This window comes from Nothobranchius furzeri, chromosome 17 (assembly GCF_043380555.1).
Source record: "Nothobranchius furzeri strain GRZ-AD chromosome 17, NfurGRZ-RIMD1, whole genome shotgun sequence".
NCBI lineage: Eukaryota > Metazoa > Chordata > Actinopteri > Cyprinodontiformes > Nothobranchiidae > Nothobranchius > Nothobranchius furzeri.
Genome location: NC_091757.1, coordinates 47,868,560 through 47,886,021, shown reverse-complemented (window position 1 = coordinate 47,886,021; position 17,462 = coordinate 47,868,560). Strand labels below are relative to the sequence as shown.

Sequence of the window (17,462 nt, the reverse complement as noted above, 5' to 3'; positions counted from 1 at the left end):
TTTTATTTTATTTATCAGAGGCACGTTATTCTAGTGGGTTTGGTCTCCATTTACAAGCTAAATGTCGATTACGTAGCTCCTGTTTTAGAGGCACTTTATTGGCCTTCCAAACAGTCTTTTGACAAAGCTGACAGAATCGTTTAAACATCATTTGATGCATTTTGAAGAAAAGTTTTTGCATCAAAGTATTTCCTGTTGAGCTGAATTTGGTGTAAATTATCTGCATTTGGTAAGCATTTGTACCACTGGTGAACCATTTACAGGAACTAGAAGCGAGCCACATCACAGCTGAGCTTCAGGTTCCTGAGTGTTATTTTCTGATATTTGGACCTCTTGCTTCGGATTGGATAACAGCAACACAGCTCTACCACTGACTTGTGACGCTGATGTTTTATCTCCACAAGCCTGAGGACTAAGTGGTGGAGTTGCTAACGGTTAGCTTCTACTAGCCGAGACGTTCTCTGCTGTTTCCTGGACGCTAAACCAACAACATCCTTCTCCGTCGTGAGTCAAGATGGGTGAGTCCACGAATGTTCAGTGGCAGTGTGACGTAGATTTGTCAGGATTTTTAAAACGTACCAGAATTGGGGACAATGAGGTGTCCTCCCTGACTGTTGAAGGATCCGTGTGCAGTACAAGAAGGATCTCGGGTCCGAGCCAAGCTCTGGCTGCGAAGGTTCATGGTGTCGCTGTTATCCAGCAGAGATTGAGTAATCTAGGAATAAAAGGACACAGAGGAACAACAAAACATGAAATAAGTACCGACTTCAACTCAACGATGCTCTGCTCAGCAAACGTAAAATCAACTGCTGACCTTTTTATATCGACCCTATAAGAGTGGACAGAATGCATAAAAGTGGGCTGTAACCACACATCATGAGTGCTTGATAACCCTGATGACACACATGAATTTAAATGGATTAAGATTAATTTCAAGTCCTTTAAAGATGGATTTTAATGACTCCAAAAGTTCATGAATGCATAAAAACCTTTCAGATGTGCAGTTTCCCTCCCATGGTTGTATAGGCGCATGCTTTAAGGCTGTTTAATCTACATCTGTAATGTACAATCATTTTATAGTTTAACCCAAAATAGCATATTTAGGTGAAGTCTGACCTGCTCTGTTTCTAACTCTCTGTGGTGTTTAAGCCACGCAAAGCAGATGACAATTTAACGTGGATTGTGATGAGGATGACTGCACTTAGAAATCTTTTATTTAGTTTGACAAGGTCAGCTATGGCTACGGTCAGAGCTTCACAAGCAGGGCAATTAAAACACACCAATAGTAATAGATGGAATCACTCAAAGTCCCACTCATTTGTAGCGCTCAGAGATGAGAAGCTTAGCTCTTGTACCGCCTCGGGTCAGGTACTGCGATGAAACTGAGTGGTTTCATCTGTAATTGTGACAACTTGCTCTAGTATGCAGACCATGTGGTTGACAGAGCAGAGGGAGGAAACTGGGGCACTGAGCTGCATGTGTACTAATAGTGTTTGCTCTTGTCTTTGACTCCAGTTGCACGCTTTAGTCCGAAGTGTTTCTCTTACGCAGAGTACGTGAAATTTACAGTAAAACAAGAAGATATTAGGATAAAAAAAAAGAAAGCCGGACACTATCAGTTGATAAAATCGTAGCGTTACCTTAGGAGACAATTTTGAAGTGAAATCTCCGCCGAGGTCATCCTGCTGTGTGACCAGACCTGATGAGTTGTAGACTTTGATCTTCAAGTTGGGAAGAGGATCCAAGAGAGGAGAGTTGGTCATCGGGATTTTATCGGACACGTCGTGAAGCGCGTAAACTGGACCTCGATACATCGCGGCTGCGTTCGTCAAATCGGGGGGTGCTGTCAGCAGATCGGCTACAAGGATAAGAGTCAGACAGACGGAAAGGTACTGTCAAATATCGTGAGAAAAAAAAAACAAAGCAGATGGCAAAAACTGGGTGAGAAAGAGATTCAAGGTTAAAGCTAAACCTTTTATATTCTCAGCATTGTAACTGCAATCCGTGGCTGTAATATGGGAAATCAGTGAACTGGAGTAAGGGGAGTGGGATGAAGCTGGGCGAGGTTGTTGATAAGGTATCTGAGGCAGGTATGATAGTGTAATACAAAGGAGCACGGCCTGGATGAAGGACTAGTCATGGCTGCTGCACACGGAAGGGCGAAGGGGGAGTGGGCGTCCAGAAAAACAGTGTGTGCAGACTTTTGCAAGTTATATCATTTTCTTATTTATGTTTAAAAAAACATGCAGTTCTGCATCATGTTCCAGTTCTAACACCACTCCCATTTAAATCTCAAAGGACGAGGACGCAGACGAACATAGCAAACGAACAGGATGAGCAGGAAACGTCTGGATTAGAAATTAGGATCACGACAGAAAATAAATGCTGTCATCAGAAAAAGGTCTACGGCAAGAGTTTCAGCCTGGCAGATCTCAGACTTTCTAGCCCCATTTTCACAGTTATCTGTTTTTCGTCTTGTGCTTTCTCTGCTATAACTTGGATTGGGTTGATGAAGTCTTCCTCATTCGGTCACAGGGTTCAGATCCTGTGCTGGCTGTATTAGTCAGAACTCTAACTGACTCATACTTTATTAAATATTGCTGATATATGTTGTGTTTGGGGCCATTATCCTACTGTAGGACGAAATCGACTCCAATCCAACGCTGTCCACAGGACATGACATGGTGATGGCACATCTTACCTTCTTTACAAACCTCCTACTTTCAAGACCATCAGGCTGTTATTATTTTTTTTATTCAACCTTTATTTAACCAGGATAGAGACCCACTGAGGTTAAGAACCTCTTTTACAAGGGTGTCCTGGCCAAGAGGCAGCAAAAATACAAACAGTTACAACATAATGGCAATGATAAAACACCCAATCATTAAAAGCAGTTACAGGTTACTAATGCAGTCTCTGAAGCTTTCTGTTTGGTTTTGAAGGCATTTAAGCCCCATTCCCACCTGTACCGGGTCGGCCCGGGCCGGGTAGCGTAGGTTGTTTACATATCTGGGTGGCCTGGTATTTTTCCGGGCCAACCAAGTTTCATTCTCAGCCCTCTTCTCGAGGGGGTCTGCTTCAGGCCGACCAGGGCCAACACACCCACTGCTGACAGCAAATGCACACCTTCCATTAGAGCAAGCCTCTGATTGGTGGGTAGAATCAGCCCACATGGGCTTAAGACAAGAATGTGTGGAATCAACCGGGCCAGGCTGGGGCCGACTGGGGCTACCCGGCCCGGGCCGACCCGGTACAGATGGGAATGGCCCATTTGTGGAACCTGCGCAGTCATTTTCCAGGTTTTCTGCAGCTGGTTCCAAGCAGAAGGAGCAGAGCAGGCGAAGGCTCTCTTTCCCAACTGTGTGTGAGCAAAAGGAACAAAAAGTAGCAACTGATCGTTACACCTTAAAGAATGGGAATCAACATTTTTTCGTGTGATTAATATGCAAATGTAAGAAAGTAACAATCCAAACACTGCCTTGTAAATAAAAACATAGCAATGATTTTGTCTTCTAATTGCCAATGACGGCCATTTCACTCATGAATATAATTCACAGTGATGTGTTATGGCTCTACAGTTTGTGATGAATCTCAGAGACGCATGGTAAACCGAGTCCAGTTTTTGTAGCACAGTTAAAGAAGCATTCATATGTATAAGATCACCATAATCTAGAACAGATAAAAAGGTTGTCAATCAATCAATCAATCAATCAAAGCTTTATTTATAAAGCGCCTTCCGCAACCCTGTCAGGAAGCCCAAGGCGCTTAACATGGTACAGTAGAAGTACAAATATAGTGAATAAATCAAAAATAAAAGCAATTCAGAAATAAAAGCAATTCAAATTACAAAATACAAATTACAAAAAATGTGAAACATTCTAGTACAGGACAGATGGGTAAAACAAGGGATAGAGTGAACCAATGAAAACTGTGAAAGAAATTGAACGTAAAAGAGGGCCGAATCAAACATGTTCAGGAAACGTCAAGTGGAGGAGGTGTGTTTTTAGGCGACTCTTAAAGGCTGGCAGAGATGGGGACAGCCTAACTGAGGGTGGCAACTGGTTCCAGAGAGACGGTGCTAGGACTGAGAAAGCCCGGTCCCCGCGAGTACAACACCTAGAACGAGGGACAGCGAGCAGGCCTTGGTCAGAGGAGTGCAGAGCGCGTGATGGGGAATGTTTGTTCAGGAGTGTGGCTAGATAGATTGTAGATTGTAGTGACAAGTAGATTTTTTCCTTCAAAAAAAAATACGACTTATTACGGAACACAATAACAAAGATTTCTCTCGAAATGAATTACCTTTCAAACACATTGACTTGGATCGTCAGCGAAATCAAGAGATTAAGGCAGAGCAACAGTTATTTGTCGTCAATTAAGTCTTTATGAATCATTTGCTCTATTGTAGTGGTGAAACAGATACTAAAATTTATAAATTGCGTGAAATTTTTCTTTTCTTCATTTAACAAAGCTTTGAAGGGATGCTACACGCTTGAGCTGGAATGAAGCTCGCATTGGTGGTGGAAACCCAACAAGATTTGATGAATTTAGAAAACTCATTGGGTATTAAACGATAACTTTTAAATTACCCAATAAAGTTGTGCTGTAAATACAACTATTCAGCTGTATTCATAGAAAGTGTTGAATGCGCAGATAGTCCTCTCAGTAAGCGGTATAGCGTCTCACTTTAACTGGTACTGGCGTTATCCTGTTACGCAATGACATCAGTTAAGTATGTGTTCAACACTTGTGCAACACTGGATGTACATTAGTATGTTTGTGTTCCTTATGCTGTATAGTCGTGAAAACCCAAGTTTCCTTTTTATTCACTGTTTTAGTGGTTGAATGTTGCAGTAATAGCTTACTGCATATGTGTGGTTACCTGTAATCTTGTTCTTTTCTCCTTCCTTTTTCTCTTAGTGTGTGCTGCTGTGGCAAGTGAATTCCCCTACAGCGGGATTAATAAAGTCTATTCTATTCTTCCATGCTATCGTTCTTTTTTTAGAAACAAGACACAGCAAGAACACACCTAAGATATTCTATTCTTGTTCTTGGTACACACTTTGTGCTTTCGGCAGTCACAAAAAGACTACTTCATGTGTGAACTTCTTAAAGGTAGCACACTATACGGCTCATGATTTCAGTGAGTCATGCAGGATTTCTCGCTCTAGCAGGACACGCTTGAGCATTCTTGCCAAAAAGACACATGTCACTAAAGGTTGGTTTATGCTTGACGCGTCCGCGAGGTCCGCACGGCTCCGCGCGGAAAAGTTGTGTCATTTTGCGTCATTTTAACAACCACGCCCCTCCGCACGGCTCAAGATTTCCGCAACGCGCACCTCGGAAAATTTCTAACCACGCAGACGGACGGACGCAGAAAAACATGGCGGACCGGCAAGAACTAGTATGGCAGAGGTTCGTAAATACAGACTTTTGTATGATTCAGCTCTCATAGATCACCGTGATCAACATGTAGTTAATAATTCTTGGAGAGAAATAGCTCACACTGTCGAAAAAGACGAGGACGCTGTTAAAAATGCTGGAATGCCATGTTGTAAACAGTCATTTCTTCTTCTACTATGGTGTAGTGTTGGATGCATGCTGTAGAGCTCCATGCTGCCCCGTTCAGTTTGGGAGAATATTGTCTCACCGCAGAGACGAGCCGCACAAACCATAAACGCTGCGAGTTGTGAAGCACGTTCCATCCGCGAGCCGCATCACCGCGCGGAAAGTGAATGCGTCAAGCATAAACCAAGCTTAAAAGCCGAGTGGTAACACTCCTTCATTTAGACTCAGAACTAACTTTGTGGTCCACATGTCCTTGCGTGTAGCCTCCATTGTTGCTAATGTTGCTACTGATAATTTAGCATTTTTCTTTCATCGCAGTTTCTTCACCTCACTCCCAGGGTGTATTTTCGTTGTTCGATTGCAGACCAGAGTCGTAGATTTTCTAACAGTTCTTTAGGGATGGATTTGGTCGTGAGAGTGCTCAACAAGCTGTCAGCGAGCTGTTCATACTGGACGACCACACACCTTCATCACAACAAGCCGGGCACAACTGTTGACAATCCTGAAATTTGACACAGATGTGATTTCAGATGGAAAATCTCTTTTGGGATTGATTGTCCCAAAAATGAACATACTTCGCAAAGTTGTATTGTAATCAAAAGACATGTTGGACTTAATTTCCTTTTCTTGCTAATTAATAAACAGAAGAAATCACGTTGATAAGTTAAACCAAAAACTAATTTGTTTGCTCCATCGCCTCCCAGCTGAAACCCAGCAGCCACATCTAAAAAAATCCATTTGCTCTCTATGGCGGCAGGAGGCTTATCCATAATTAAAATCATCATAAATTCTGCTTTGATCGCAATAAGTCCAGTAACCTACTGAGAACAAATCCAGCTTTGTTCAAACCACGCTCTATTCTTTGGCCATGAAGCCTAAAATCCTGTTGTTCTCTCTATGAGACCAATCTTTCTTATTTTAAAATAGCTCATTATAACCCTGTTTTACCACCACACACACACACACACACACACACACACACACACACACACACACACACACACACACACACACACACACACACACACACACACACACACACACACACACACACACACACACGTGTGTGCACGTGCATGTCACCTATCAGTCTCCTGCTCTTTCCATCACCAAGCTGTTTACCCTTAAAGCCAGCGGGTATTCCTGCCAAATCATCCCTGCTGAAATTTAACTAACAACTAGTGGAAAAACCAGCAAGTGAAGGAGACAGAGAGAGATATGTTCAAGGACACGATTCTTCATTAAACCCAACTGGAGGTGGTTCCTCCTAGCAGAATGACAAGCATCCTAATGCATTTCAGATAAAATGTCAACTCATCTCTCCACATTTAAAGACATTCTATCCTGAATACATGCCGTTCTATATAGGTGCAGCGTTAATCACCACCCTTCAGTTTTGTGTGTTTTTCTATACTGTGGCATTCATCTTAGTTCTTCTGCCCCATAAAAAATAATCCTTGAACTATTTATGAAATCAACGGCTTTCCATAAATTTCATTAGGATACGTTCCTGCCTTAAAATCATCAAATCCAACAAATCAGTGAATACATCTTCGTTTAATTATTGTAGGCGACTACTTTCTGGAATGTTTTTACTTTTATTTTTTAAATAATCAAGGGTTCTAAAATAAGTAAAAGTTGTTTAGAACAGTGGTTCCCAAAGTTAGGGCCAGGACCCTGCTACTGGTCGCCAAGAACTTCTCAGGTGATCTTCAGATGATTTAAAAAAAATCTAAATAAGATTGAAAAACAATGACTCAAGCTATTTTGCATAAATGTTACAAAAATGCAACTAAAATGTCATATATGGGTACAAGTGAACATGAGCAGAAGCATTTTTGCTTTATACACTGAATTATCCAGCTTTTTCAGTATGTTTGTATTGTCACATCAGAGATTTTTGAGGTTGCATTCATCCATCCATTCATTAATTGTTGTCTGCTTATCTGAAGTCAGGTCGCGGGCACAGCAGCAGACTTCCCTCTCCCCAGCCACTTGGGCCAGCTCCTCCGACGGAATCCCAAGCTCTTCCCTGGCCAGTCGAGAAACATTGTCCCTCCACTGTGTCCTGGGTCTTCCTTTAGGTCTCCTCCCAGTCGTATATATATTTAAATGGGTGGGCCATTTATATGGATACACCTTAATACAATGGGAATGGTTGGTGACATTAACATCCTGTTTGTGGAAGATTAGTATATGTGAGGGGGCAAACTTTTCAAGATGGGTGGTGACCATGGTGGCCATTTAGAAGTCGGCCATTTTGGATCCAACTTTTGTTTTTTCAATAGGAAGAGGGTCATGTGGCACATCAACCTTATTGTTAATTTCTCAAGAAAAACAATGGTGTGCTTGGTTTTAACGTAGCATATATATATATATATATATATATATATATATATATATATATATATATATATATATGTGTGTGTGTGTGTGTGTGTGTGTGTGTCTGTGTGTGTGTGTGTAGGCTACAAAGAGCTGATCTGAAGGACAGCACAGAGGTATTCATCATGGCTGCACAGGAACAGGCCCTGAACACCAGAGTAGCAGAGGCCAAGATCTACCACACCAGACAAGACCCGAGGTGTAGGCTATGAGGCCCCTGAGACAATCCACCACATAATTGCAGGGTGTAAGATGCTGGCAGGGAAAGCATACATGGAACACCACAACCAAGTAGCTGGCATCGTGTACAGGACAATCTGTGCAGAGTATGGAATGGAAGCCCCAAGGTCAAAGTGGGTAACTCCCCCTAAGGTGGTAGAGAACGAGAGAGCCAAGTTCCTGTGGATCCAGACTGACAAAATGGTGATAGAGAATCAACCGGACATGGTGATGGTGGACAGGCAACAGAGGTGAGCTGTTGTGGTTGATGTGGCGTTTCCCAGTGATGGCAACATAAGGAAAAAGGAACACGAGAAACTAGAGAAGTATCAGAGCCTCAAAGAAGAACTTGTGGTCATCAGGGCACTTGGGGCAGTAACCCCCAGACTGGATGAGTGGCTAAAGCAGATCCCAGGATAAACATCAGACATCTCAGTCCAGTGAAGTTCTAGGAACAGCTAAGATACCGCACAGAACCCTCAAGCCCTGGCAGAGGACCCGAGCTTGGAAGGAGCAGACCACCCACGGAGGGTAAGATGGGAATTTAAATACATATATATTGCAATATTTCAAACATCTTAACCTGCTAAAAAATGAACCAAAAATGATGAAACGAAGCATAAACTGTAAGATAAATGGAGTGTTTTGCTACTAAAACCTAAATCTGTTTCTCTTTAAAGCATCAGACCAAACTGTTGGCAGTTTTATTTTTGTTAGTTTTAATTAAAAAAATAATAATAATCAAGAAAAATACCAAGACACAGGATGCACAACAGACCATGCTGAGAAATAATACATTTTCTTTTGCTGTTTAAATTGTAACGTGAGGAAATATGGGTTTTCTGTCACAATGGGGGTGTTGGACTCAGCTGTGTCAAAGCTGGGTCGCTGAGAACTTTCACCCACAGATTAAGACCTGAACGCCAGCGAGTCTGGGAGGAAACCATAACATCTGCCACCTGCAGTCTACCAGAAGATGTGTTTACATGAGTTGTACCCAGACCAAGTCAAAACATAAAGTTTAAACTTCTTTTTCTTGATTTTAATGTTAAAGTAACCATTATCATTTTGCTCATTATAAATGTGATTAATCAAATGAATGACTATTTAGCTTTGGGGTAATTATAATGGTTTAATGAATCCATTCTTAAATAATGTTGAGAATGTTTGTTACTGACCTTCACACACACTCAAGCACAAACATTCACACACATCCACACACACCTGCTCACAGTAAACTCCAGACACATTTGATGACGCACGTTTGCTTTGAGAAGAGAAAGGTTTTTGGTAAGTTTTCAGTCTTATGATTCAGTTCGTGTTGGACAACGAGAGAGAACAGACCTGAAAACCAAAGGGGGGGCAGAGCCTGTTGGCTCGTTCTTCCCCCCTTCTCTCACGCTGTGTCTGCCACGCCAGGCAGAATAGCTGAACCGCAACTTCTAACGCAGACTCATTACCGAGTCTTTTGATTTCTGAGTGAATTAACTTAAGAAAGCGCGTCGACAAAACGCTTTACCATCAACGTGTACCGAGGGGCAACTCTGGACCGGGTCGCAGCGCATCTTTGTCTTCTTTGCCAGCCAAGGTGACCTGGATGAAACATCCTAAGGTGACGTCCCGGGTCCAACAGAGGGTCCGATTTTCGGTGAGGCAAAACACGACAGATAGCGTTTTGATGCATCTTTTCCACTAAACCTAAGTTTATTCAAACCATCACTTCACTCAGACACCTGTTTCTTCCTGAAGCAACATCAGATGCACACATGCATTCATCTCATCTCATGTTCAATTCTCACTACACTGGGCACCCACACGCATCCATAATCACATCATATCACTCTCAATCTTCATTCACCTACAGAAGGTCTATTTGAGCATTAACAGCATATCAACTGTTAAAAAGATTGTCCCACAAAGTTATCAATGTTGATTGTATTTCCTGTTTGTCAATTTCAAAATCATTAGTTTAATTTGAAGAATTAAAACTTTTAAACGTCAAACTGGTTTCCTCATTGAACTGAAACACAGACACTCAGATATTATCGGCAGTTTATGGATGAAAACAACCTTTGAGTCTTCTGAACAATATAACATTTGGTTATTGATTTATTAAAATTAATATTCCGAATTAATACGTAGCATGGTTTCTCTTTCATAAAAGAGCATAAATCCATAACGCTACATTTAATGGCGAGCGTATCCAGTCTTCTATATCTGCGATATGTCTGATTTCTTACATCTAAAAGCTACAAACAACGCTTTTCTCTGTGTTTCACTTTGATGTCTTATTTTGAACTTAACCGGAAATTGTTCCGCTCACTAAATTCTCCGACCTCAGAACCGAGACTAAATTCTCGGACACCTTTCGTCTCAGTGTGTTGACACTGTGGGCGAGCTATTGTGGAAAATATCTCCATTGCATGAGCGACTTATAGAAGCCGAATCTAAACGGAATGCCCGTAGGCACCTACTGTTGCTTGATTGCACGGTAAACGTCGTAAGCCGGGTTATGGCCGTCACGCGTTACTGCATTCAGATTGCGTGCGTTTTTTTAAACGGAATGCTCGGTGACACCTGCCGGAGCTTGACTGCTCGGTAAACGTCGTAAAGTGAGGCACAGCCGTTACGCGTTACTGCATTCAGATTGCGTACGTTTTTTTTAAAGTCCGTATTAAAAGTGGAGCGAGATGCCTACTTGTTAATCGGGGAAATTTCAGTCTGGTCGCTACAGACAAAGAACGCTAGAACTAGCCGGAGAGCTAAGCTAGCGCCACAGTTAGACAAATAGGGCACGCGTCCCGTTAAATTGTCATCATTTCTGGCACAGTTAGTCTGTGTCCTCACAAAACCCGCATTGGCGGTGATTCTTGTAAATCGCTACGGTGTGTAGAATCTACATTTTGCTACGTTTGTCCGTCTGATACCAACACGGCAGCGTAGGGTTTGTTATTTTTTTTATTATTTTTATTTTGGACCGGTGAACGGGTCGGCTTTCACAGCCTCCGTTGCTCGGTTCCATGCCTTTTTCTTCCATCTTGTGAAGTTGTGTGTATTCATTTCTCTATCAACAATTCCTTGTTTTACCCTGTGTCATAAAGTTAAGTAGGCTACGGTCAGTTCTTGTTTGTGTGAGACATATTAAGGAATCTGCCCGGAGTTTTACGTCGGCTCAGAAGGTAAAAACGCGAGTTGCTCTGAACTTAATGGGAGATGGACGAGACACGACAAAATCTTTCTTGCACTGTTACACCTGATGTAAGGTTCTCTGACGTTCTGCTTCCAGAACATGCCAAGACGCAGGAAATTCACCGGCCGAGCATCGCTGGTCCCTCCGCTCGCCCGAACGGGCCCGTTTTAGCCGGGTGCCGCCGGTCGGGAACAGTGGGGACTAGTGGCTGCGGTTCGGTGCCAGCTGCACTGGGTCGGAGGTGGTTCTGGTCTGCACTTCATGTCGTGAATTCGAGCAGCATGCTGTTTACAGTCATAACGCTTTTTCTTTACCTTTGTTTCTTCCAGGGGGTCAAAAACCCACCATCAACATCAAGGTTTGAAATAAACAACACTTTCTCTGCTGCTTTTAAGCTGAATAAATCTCTTGAGCCTATGGTTAACCTCTCTGACAAACAGGTTGTGCTTAACCCTTTGGTTCCTAATGCTTCTCCTCTGTCATCCATGTTAAAGGCTGAACATCTCTCCAGCATGGGTGTGCAATCTTCAGGCTGTGATCCACCGCTTCAGTCAGAGGTCCGTTTTACTCGTCAGTCCGCTTCATGCTACCAGGCCATTTGGGGGGTTTGTGCCCGGACATCTTGACCTTTATGTGAATGACCTTGTCACTTTTCAGTTTGTGACCTCTGCTAATACGGTGGCCAATTCTTTTCTCCTTTCACAGGGGTGTGACTTAGTCTCGGGCCTCTGTGCTCTCTTTCCTGTGATTTCTCTTACAGGTGACCACGACGACGCAGAAAACCCTGCGGTTTCCAGCAGTCCTGTGGTCAGTGGCGATATTAAGGGTGGCTCGGTGATTGCTGCGCACACCTCTCTCACGGGCTCGGGAAGGCAACCCGGCCCGGGAGGTGTAGATGCGTGCAGTGATGCTCTGCTCGGGGCCCCTCCTGACAAAGGGGGGGTGCTGAGTGGCTCTGAGTTTTCCGTTGCGGACTTCAACCGGTTCGGGGGAACGCCTCCTCCGAGCGGGCGGGTCATTGCAGAACTCGACACTGACCTTCCTCCAATTCAGCTGACAACATTGACCTCCGACCCGGAGTTAGGTGCTGCACCTTCTACGGGGCGGAGTTCTAGTCGGTCTGTAAATACTCTGGTTAAACCGGGTTTTTCTGATTCTGTGTGGGAACCTCCATCATTCTTGGGAATAAAGTATTCATGGCTTCAGTTTTCAGGACAGACCATGTTCCTAAAGCTAGCATCATGTCTGTATCTGATTCTAAACATGGCTAGGTTTGCTTTGACACCCGTGACACAACCATCCTTGGATCACTCCTTTTCAGAACCTCCAAGTCCAGCACCTCCAGGTCTTTGGACATCTGAACACCTGCTCTTTCAGCACGATTCAGGTGACACTGTGCATCTTCTTGGTAATAGAGCTTTTAAGAGCTTAAGAACTGTTCTTTGTTATGCTTCTCCTGTCTCACAGACATGGCATAGGTTTGTGCAACAAAAGGAGGGTGGGGAGCCTCCTCCCGCTTTGCGAGCATCAGTTTCGCATTTCCAGTTCACTACCATTTCTGATCACAACAAAGTCGCCTCCGTTAAGCTGCAACCCAACTTTGAGCAGGTAAAATCAGGTTCTGATCTAACAGCTAAACCATCAGCTTCGCTCCAGTTCCAAACGGGACCCTCAGGTAAATTCAAACAAGTTTCCCTGTGGGTTCGTAACACCAGATACAAACAGGTTGATAACCAAATCGCTTATGAGCCTGCTCCCACAGATACGTCCAAACTCGTGTCTCTGTGGGTCCGCAATACCAGATTCAAAACTCTATTCTGACCGACTCTATTTTTACCGGATTCTTTTCCACTGACTGGTGGACCGTTACAAATTCTCTCGTTGTGGGATGGATTTTTAACAAATGTGATATCCTTTGAGTTTTTTTTTTCAGGTTACCTGCCTCCAGCCAGGGTCCTGTTACTAACTCACATTTTTAGGGATTACTAACCTACTGATTTACATTTTTAGAACTGATTTACATCTCTATCTTTTTATTAGTGCTTTGTGTAGCATGATTATATTTGATTACAAATTTAATTTTATTTTCTTGCTATTTCCCTTAAAGGGCCACAAGCCAATTTGCCCTTCATTTTCATGATTATTATTTCTTTTATATACATGCCTTTAATTAGTGCAGCCTGCTGAGTTTCACATATCAGTTAGGATTTACTTTTTTTATTTGTGGTTTCACTGCATCACGTTTTTACATGACACGTAGAACAGGGTGCAGAACATTTCTTCTTTAGATAATTCACAAAAGGCACCCACATTTTCCCAGAGGCACCCATAGATAGGTTTTGATTGATTTCTTTGTTTTGCATCAAATGCTATCTATCGTGTGGGCTGTCTCACTTTGTCTCCTTCTCCGAGCTCGTATGGACTACATCCCATCAGAGGGGCCGTCTTCACCATCCTTCAACTGGTTTTCTGTCGCATGGGGCTTCGGTCGTGGTTCGAGATGGGTCGAGGTCGTCACTGGACTTCGCCTGGACTACGCCTGAGGAATACATCACCTGCCCAGCTCCGTGTGACACACGAGCTGCTTATCCTTTGCATACCTTTGCATTATTGCTGATGAAATTAACTGCTATTGAAAAAGCTCTGCTTTCAAGATTTCCTAAGTGGATTACTTTACAATGATTGCAACAGTTTTGGCCTTAATCATCTGATCAGGATACACTCCCTTCTACACGAGACCTGTGGTGACACTTCATCGTTCCTGCCTTCATCTGGGATGTCTACCTTCACGAGTACATCACGTTATTGTGTTTGTAACGGCAGGTGGCCTGTGCTTGACCACCATGTCGTCACAAAAAGGGGGGGAATGTAACGTGAGGAAATATGGGTTTTCTGTCACAATGGGGGTGTTGGACTCAGCTGTGTCAAAGCTGGGTCGCTGAGAACTTTCACCCACAGATTAAGACCTGAACGCCAGCGAGTCTGGGAGGAAACCATAACATCTGCCACCTGCAGTCTACCAGAAGATGTGTTTACATGAGTTGTACCCAGACCAAGTCAAAACATAAAGTTTAAACTTCTTTTTCTTGATTTTAATGTTAAAGTAACCATTATCATTTTGCTCATTATAAATGTGATTAATCAAATGAATGACTATTTAGCTTTGGGGTAATTATAATGGTTTAATGAATCCATTCTTAAATAATGTTGAGAATGTTTGTTACTGACCTTCACACACACTCAAGCACAAACATTCACACACATCCACACACACCTGCTCACAGTAAACTCCAGACACATTTGATGACGCACGTTTGCTTTGAGAAGAGAAAGGTTTTTGGTAAGTTTTCAGTCTTATGATTCAGTTCGTGTTGGACAACGAGAGAGAACAGACCTGAAAACCAAAGGGGGGGCAGAGCCTGTTGGCTTGTTCTTCCCCCCTTCTCTCACGCTGTGTCTGCCACGCCAGGCAGAATAGCTGAACCGCAACTTCTAACGCAGACTCATTACCGAGTCTTTTGATTTCTGAGTGAATTAACTTAAGAAAGCGCGTCGACAAAACGCTTTACCATCAACGTGTACCGAGGGGCAACTCTGGACCGGGTCGCAGCGCATCTTTGTCTTCTTTGCCAGCCAAGGTGACCTGGATGAAACATCCTAAGGTGACGTCCCGGGTCCAACAGAGGGTCCGATTTTCGGTGAGGCAAAACACGACAGATAGCGTTTTGATGCATCTTTTCCACTAAACCTAAGTTTATTCAAACCATCACTTCACTCAGACACCTGTTTCTTCCTGAAGCAACATCAGATGCACACATGCATTCATCTCATCTCATGTTCAATTCTCACTACACTGGGCACCCACACGCATCCATAATCACATCATATCACTCTCAATCTTCATTCACCTACAGAAGGTCTATTTGAGCATTAACAGCATATCAACTGTTAAAAAGATTGTCCCACAAAGTTATCAATGTTGATTGTATTTCCTGTTTGTCAATTTCAAAATCATTAGTTTAATTTGAAGAATTAAAACTTTTAAACGTCAAACTGGTTTCCTCATTGAACTGAAACACAGACACTCAGATATTATCGGCAGTTTATGGATGAAAACAACCTTTGAGTCTTCTGAACAATATAACATTTGGTTATTGATTTATTAAAATTAATATTCCGAATTAATACGTAGCATGGTTTCTCTTTCATAAAAGAGCATAAATCCATAACGCTACAAAATCTTATTTACTCCAAACAAAGATCCATCCAAAGATTTAAATGATTCCCATGATTCCTCACCTGTTTCTGACTTCTCTTGTTCGGTTCTTTGTGCTATGCTCTAGCTGGTCTATTCTTTTAACCTTATATGTTATTACCCCTGAACAGCACTTTGGTCAGCTCGCATGCTGTTTTTAAATGTGCCCTATCAAATAAATGGAATGTAATTTCCCTGTTAGGTTTGTTTAAATCATTTTTTTGCATAGCAAAGCTATCCTCTCTGTCGGGGGTAACTCTGAGGTGCCTTTTTCCCCTCCCCCGACTCTGTCCTCATATAAACCCTCTTGATCTATAACGGTAGCACGACTCGTGTAGCGAATGACCACAGTCACCAATTCTTGTCTTGTGTCTATGTATGTATATCTGATCTTGGAATTGTGTGTACTGAAACAACTGGATTTCCCTCTGGGAAAGTATTTTTGAATTGAATTGAATTAAAGAGGATGAAATGACAGAGCAGACAGCAGAGAGTGAAATATTGTTCCATTTAAACAGGAAGACAAACACTCCTGTGGTTGGATTCGCTGTGATGGAAGGGGAAGAGACAGAGCTAACAAAAAACTGAGAGGAGGATGCTGATAAACAGGAAATTTGATTGTGCTGAATGTGCAGATGAGAGCGACAGAGAGAGGGAGAGAGAGCGAGAGAGAGAGAGAGAGAGAGAGAGAGAGAGAGAGAGAGAGAGAGAGAGAGAGAGAGAGAGAGAGAGAGAGAGAGAGAGAAACCTGGGGGAGTTTGAAGTGACGGGGAGGAGAATAGACAAAAAAATAAAAATAAACTCTATGATGGAGGAGAGCAGTTTCTAGAAGAGATAGATGAACCCAAACAACCCGAGACTGACAGCATGAGGCTGCGGAAGGAAACCAAACGCCACAAGAATAAAGGCTTTCAAATGGATGTGTGACAGGTGTGATTATTTACATGAAAGCATGGTCACAACTGGTGTGTGCTCAATGATAGAGCAAGAAATCTGCCCATCTGCCCCTCTAGCAGTGATGTCAAAAATATTGGTGAAACACCATCCAAAGTTCCTGTTTTAACATCAGCAGCAGACGTGTCCAACTATTATTCTTCAGGGTGAGCTAAACCTTTGGTGCAATGTTCAGTATGATCTACATCGTTGTTGCATTGATTCCCATCTGTAGTGGAACAATTTGTCTATTTTATTCAGCACGCTTAAAAGATCCCCTCACTGATTTATTTTCATTATAACATTCATAAAATACTTAAACCTATTGTTGTTTTGTGTCTAGTACAGCGGTTCCCAAACTTATTTAGCCGCACATCCCCTTCTATGTCCCGACCATGTCGACGCACCCCCTAGCCCCCACATCAGGGCATGGCTATATATATATATATATATATATATATATGTATATGTATATCAGACTACAAGCTAAACAGTCACTCGACAGGGTTAAAAAGATATGATCGACCTTTTTCCCCATCACTTTCATTTTTAAGTAGTAGGCCCTAATTAATAAACATTCAATACTATTACAATTTCCTTTGATTTAATTTTAAATAAATATTTAGAGTGCCCAGGTAGCACATCAACAATGCAATTTAACGGTTTTTGCATGGAACGTTTAACCCGTGGCCAGAGCGCTCTCCTTCCTTCTGCTCTGCATAAACCTGAACTGGCCACCTACTTGTGCGTAATCAAATGTCTACAGGGGAAAAGATGGAAAAGCTATAGCCATGAGGTTCACTTTTGCTTCAGACCAACTTATCGCCGTTTTATGGTGTGGCTGAATCTGTGATTCACTGCCACCTTGACTGGAATAACAAATGCTGCAGTAACATGAGTTGTGGTCAGGTTCAT

At 42.6% G+C, this 17,462-nt stretch overlaps 1 protein-coding gene across 2 annotated transcripts in view; it reads right to left on the bottom strand.

Annotated features, from left to right (window-relative positions):
- The window catches only part of LOC107394017 (netrin receptor UNC5C), a 312,247-nt gene that overhangs the window by 29,224 nt on the left and 265,561 nt on the right, over nucleotides 1–17,462 (bottom strand). For both annotated transcript variants that reach the window (XM_054731499.2, XM_054731500.2), the window contains 2 exons: nucleotides 1,641–1,858; nucleotides 580–715 (listed from right to left, as the gene is read on the bottom strand). In XM_054731499.2, the coding sequence (XP_054587474.2) occupies nucleotides 580–715; nucleotides 1,641–1,858 (354 nt within the window). The remainder of the gene's footprint in view (nucleotides 1–579; nucleotides 716–1,640; nucleotides 1,859–17,462) is intronic.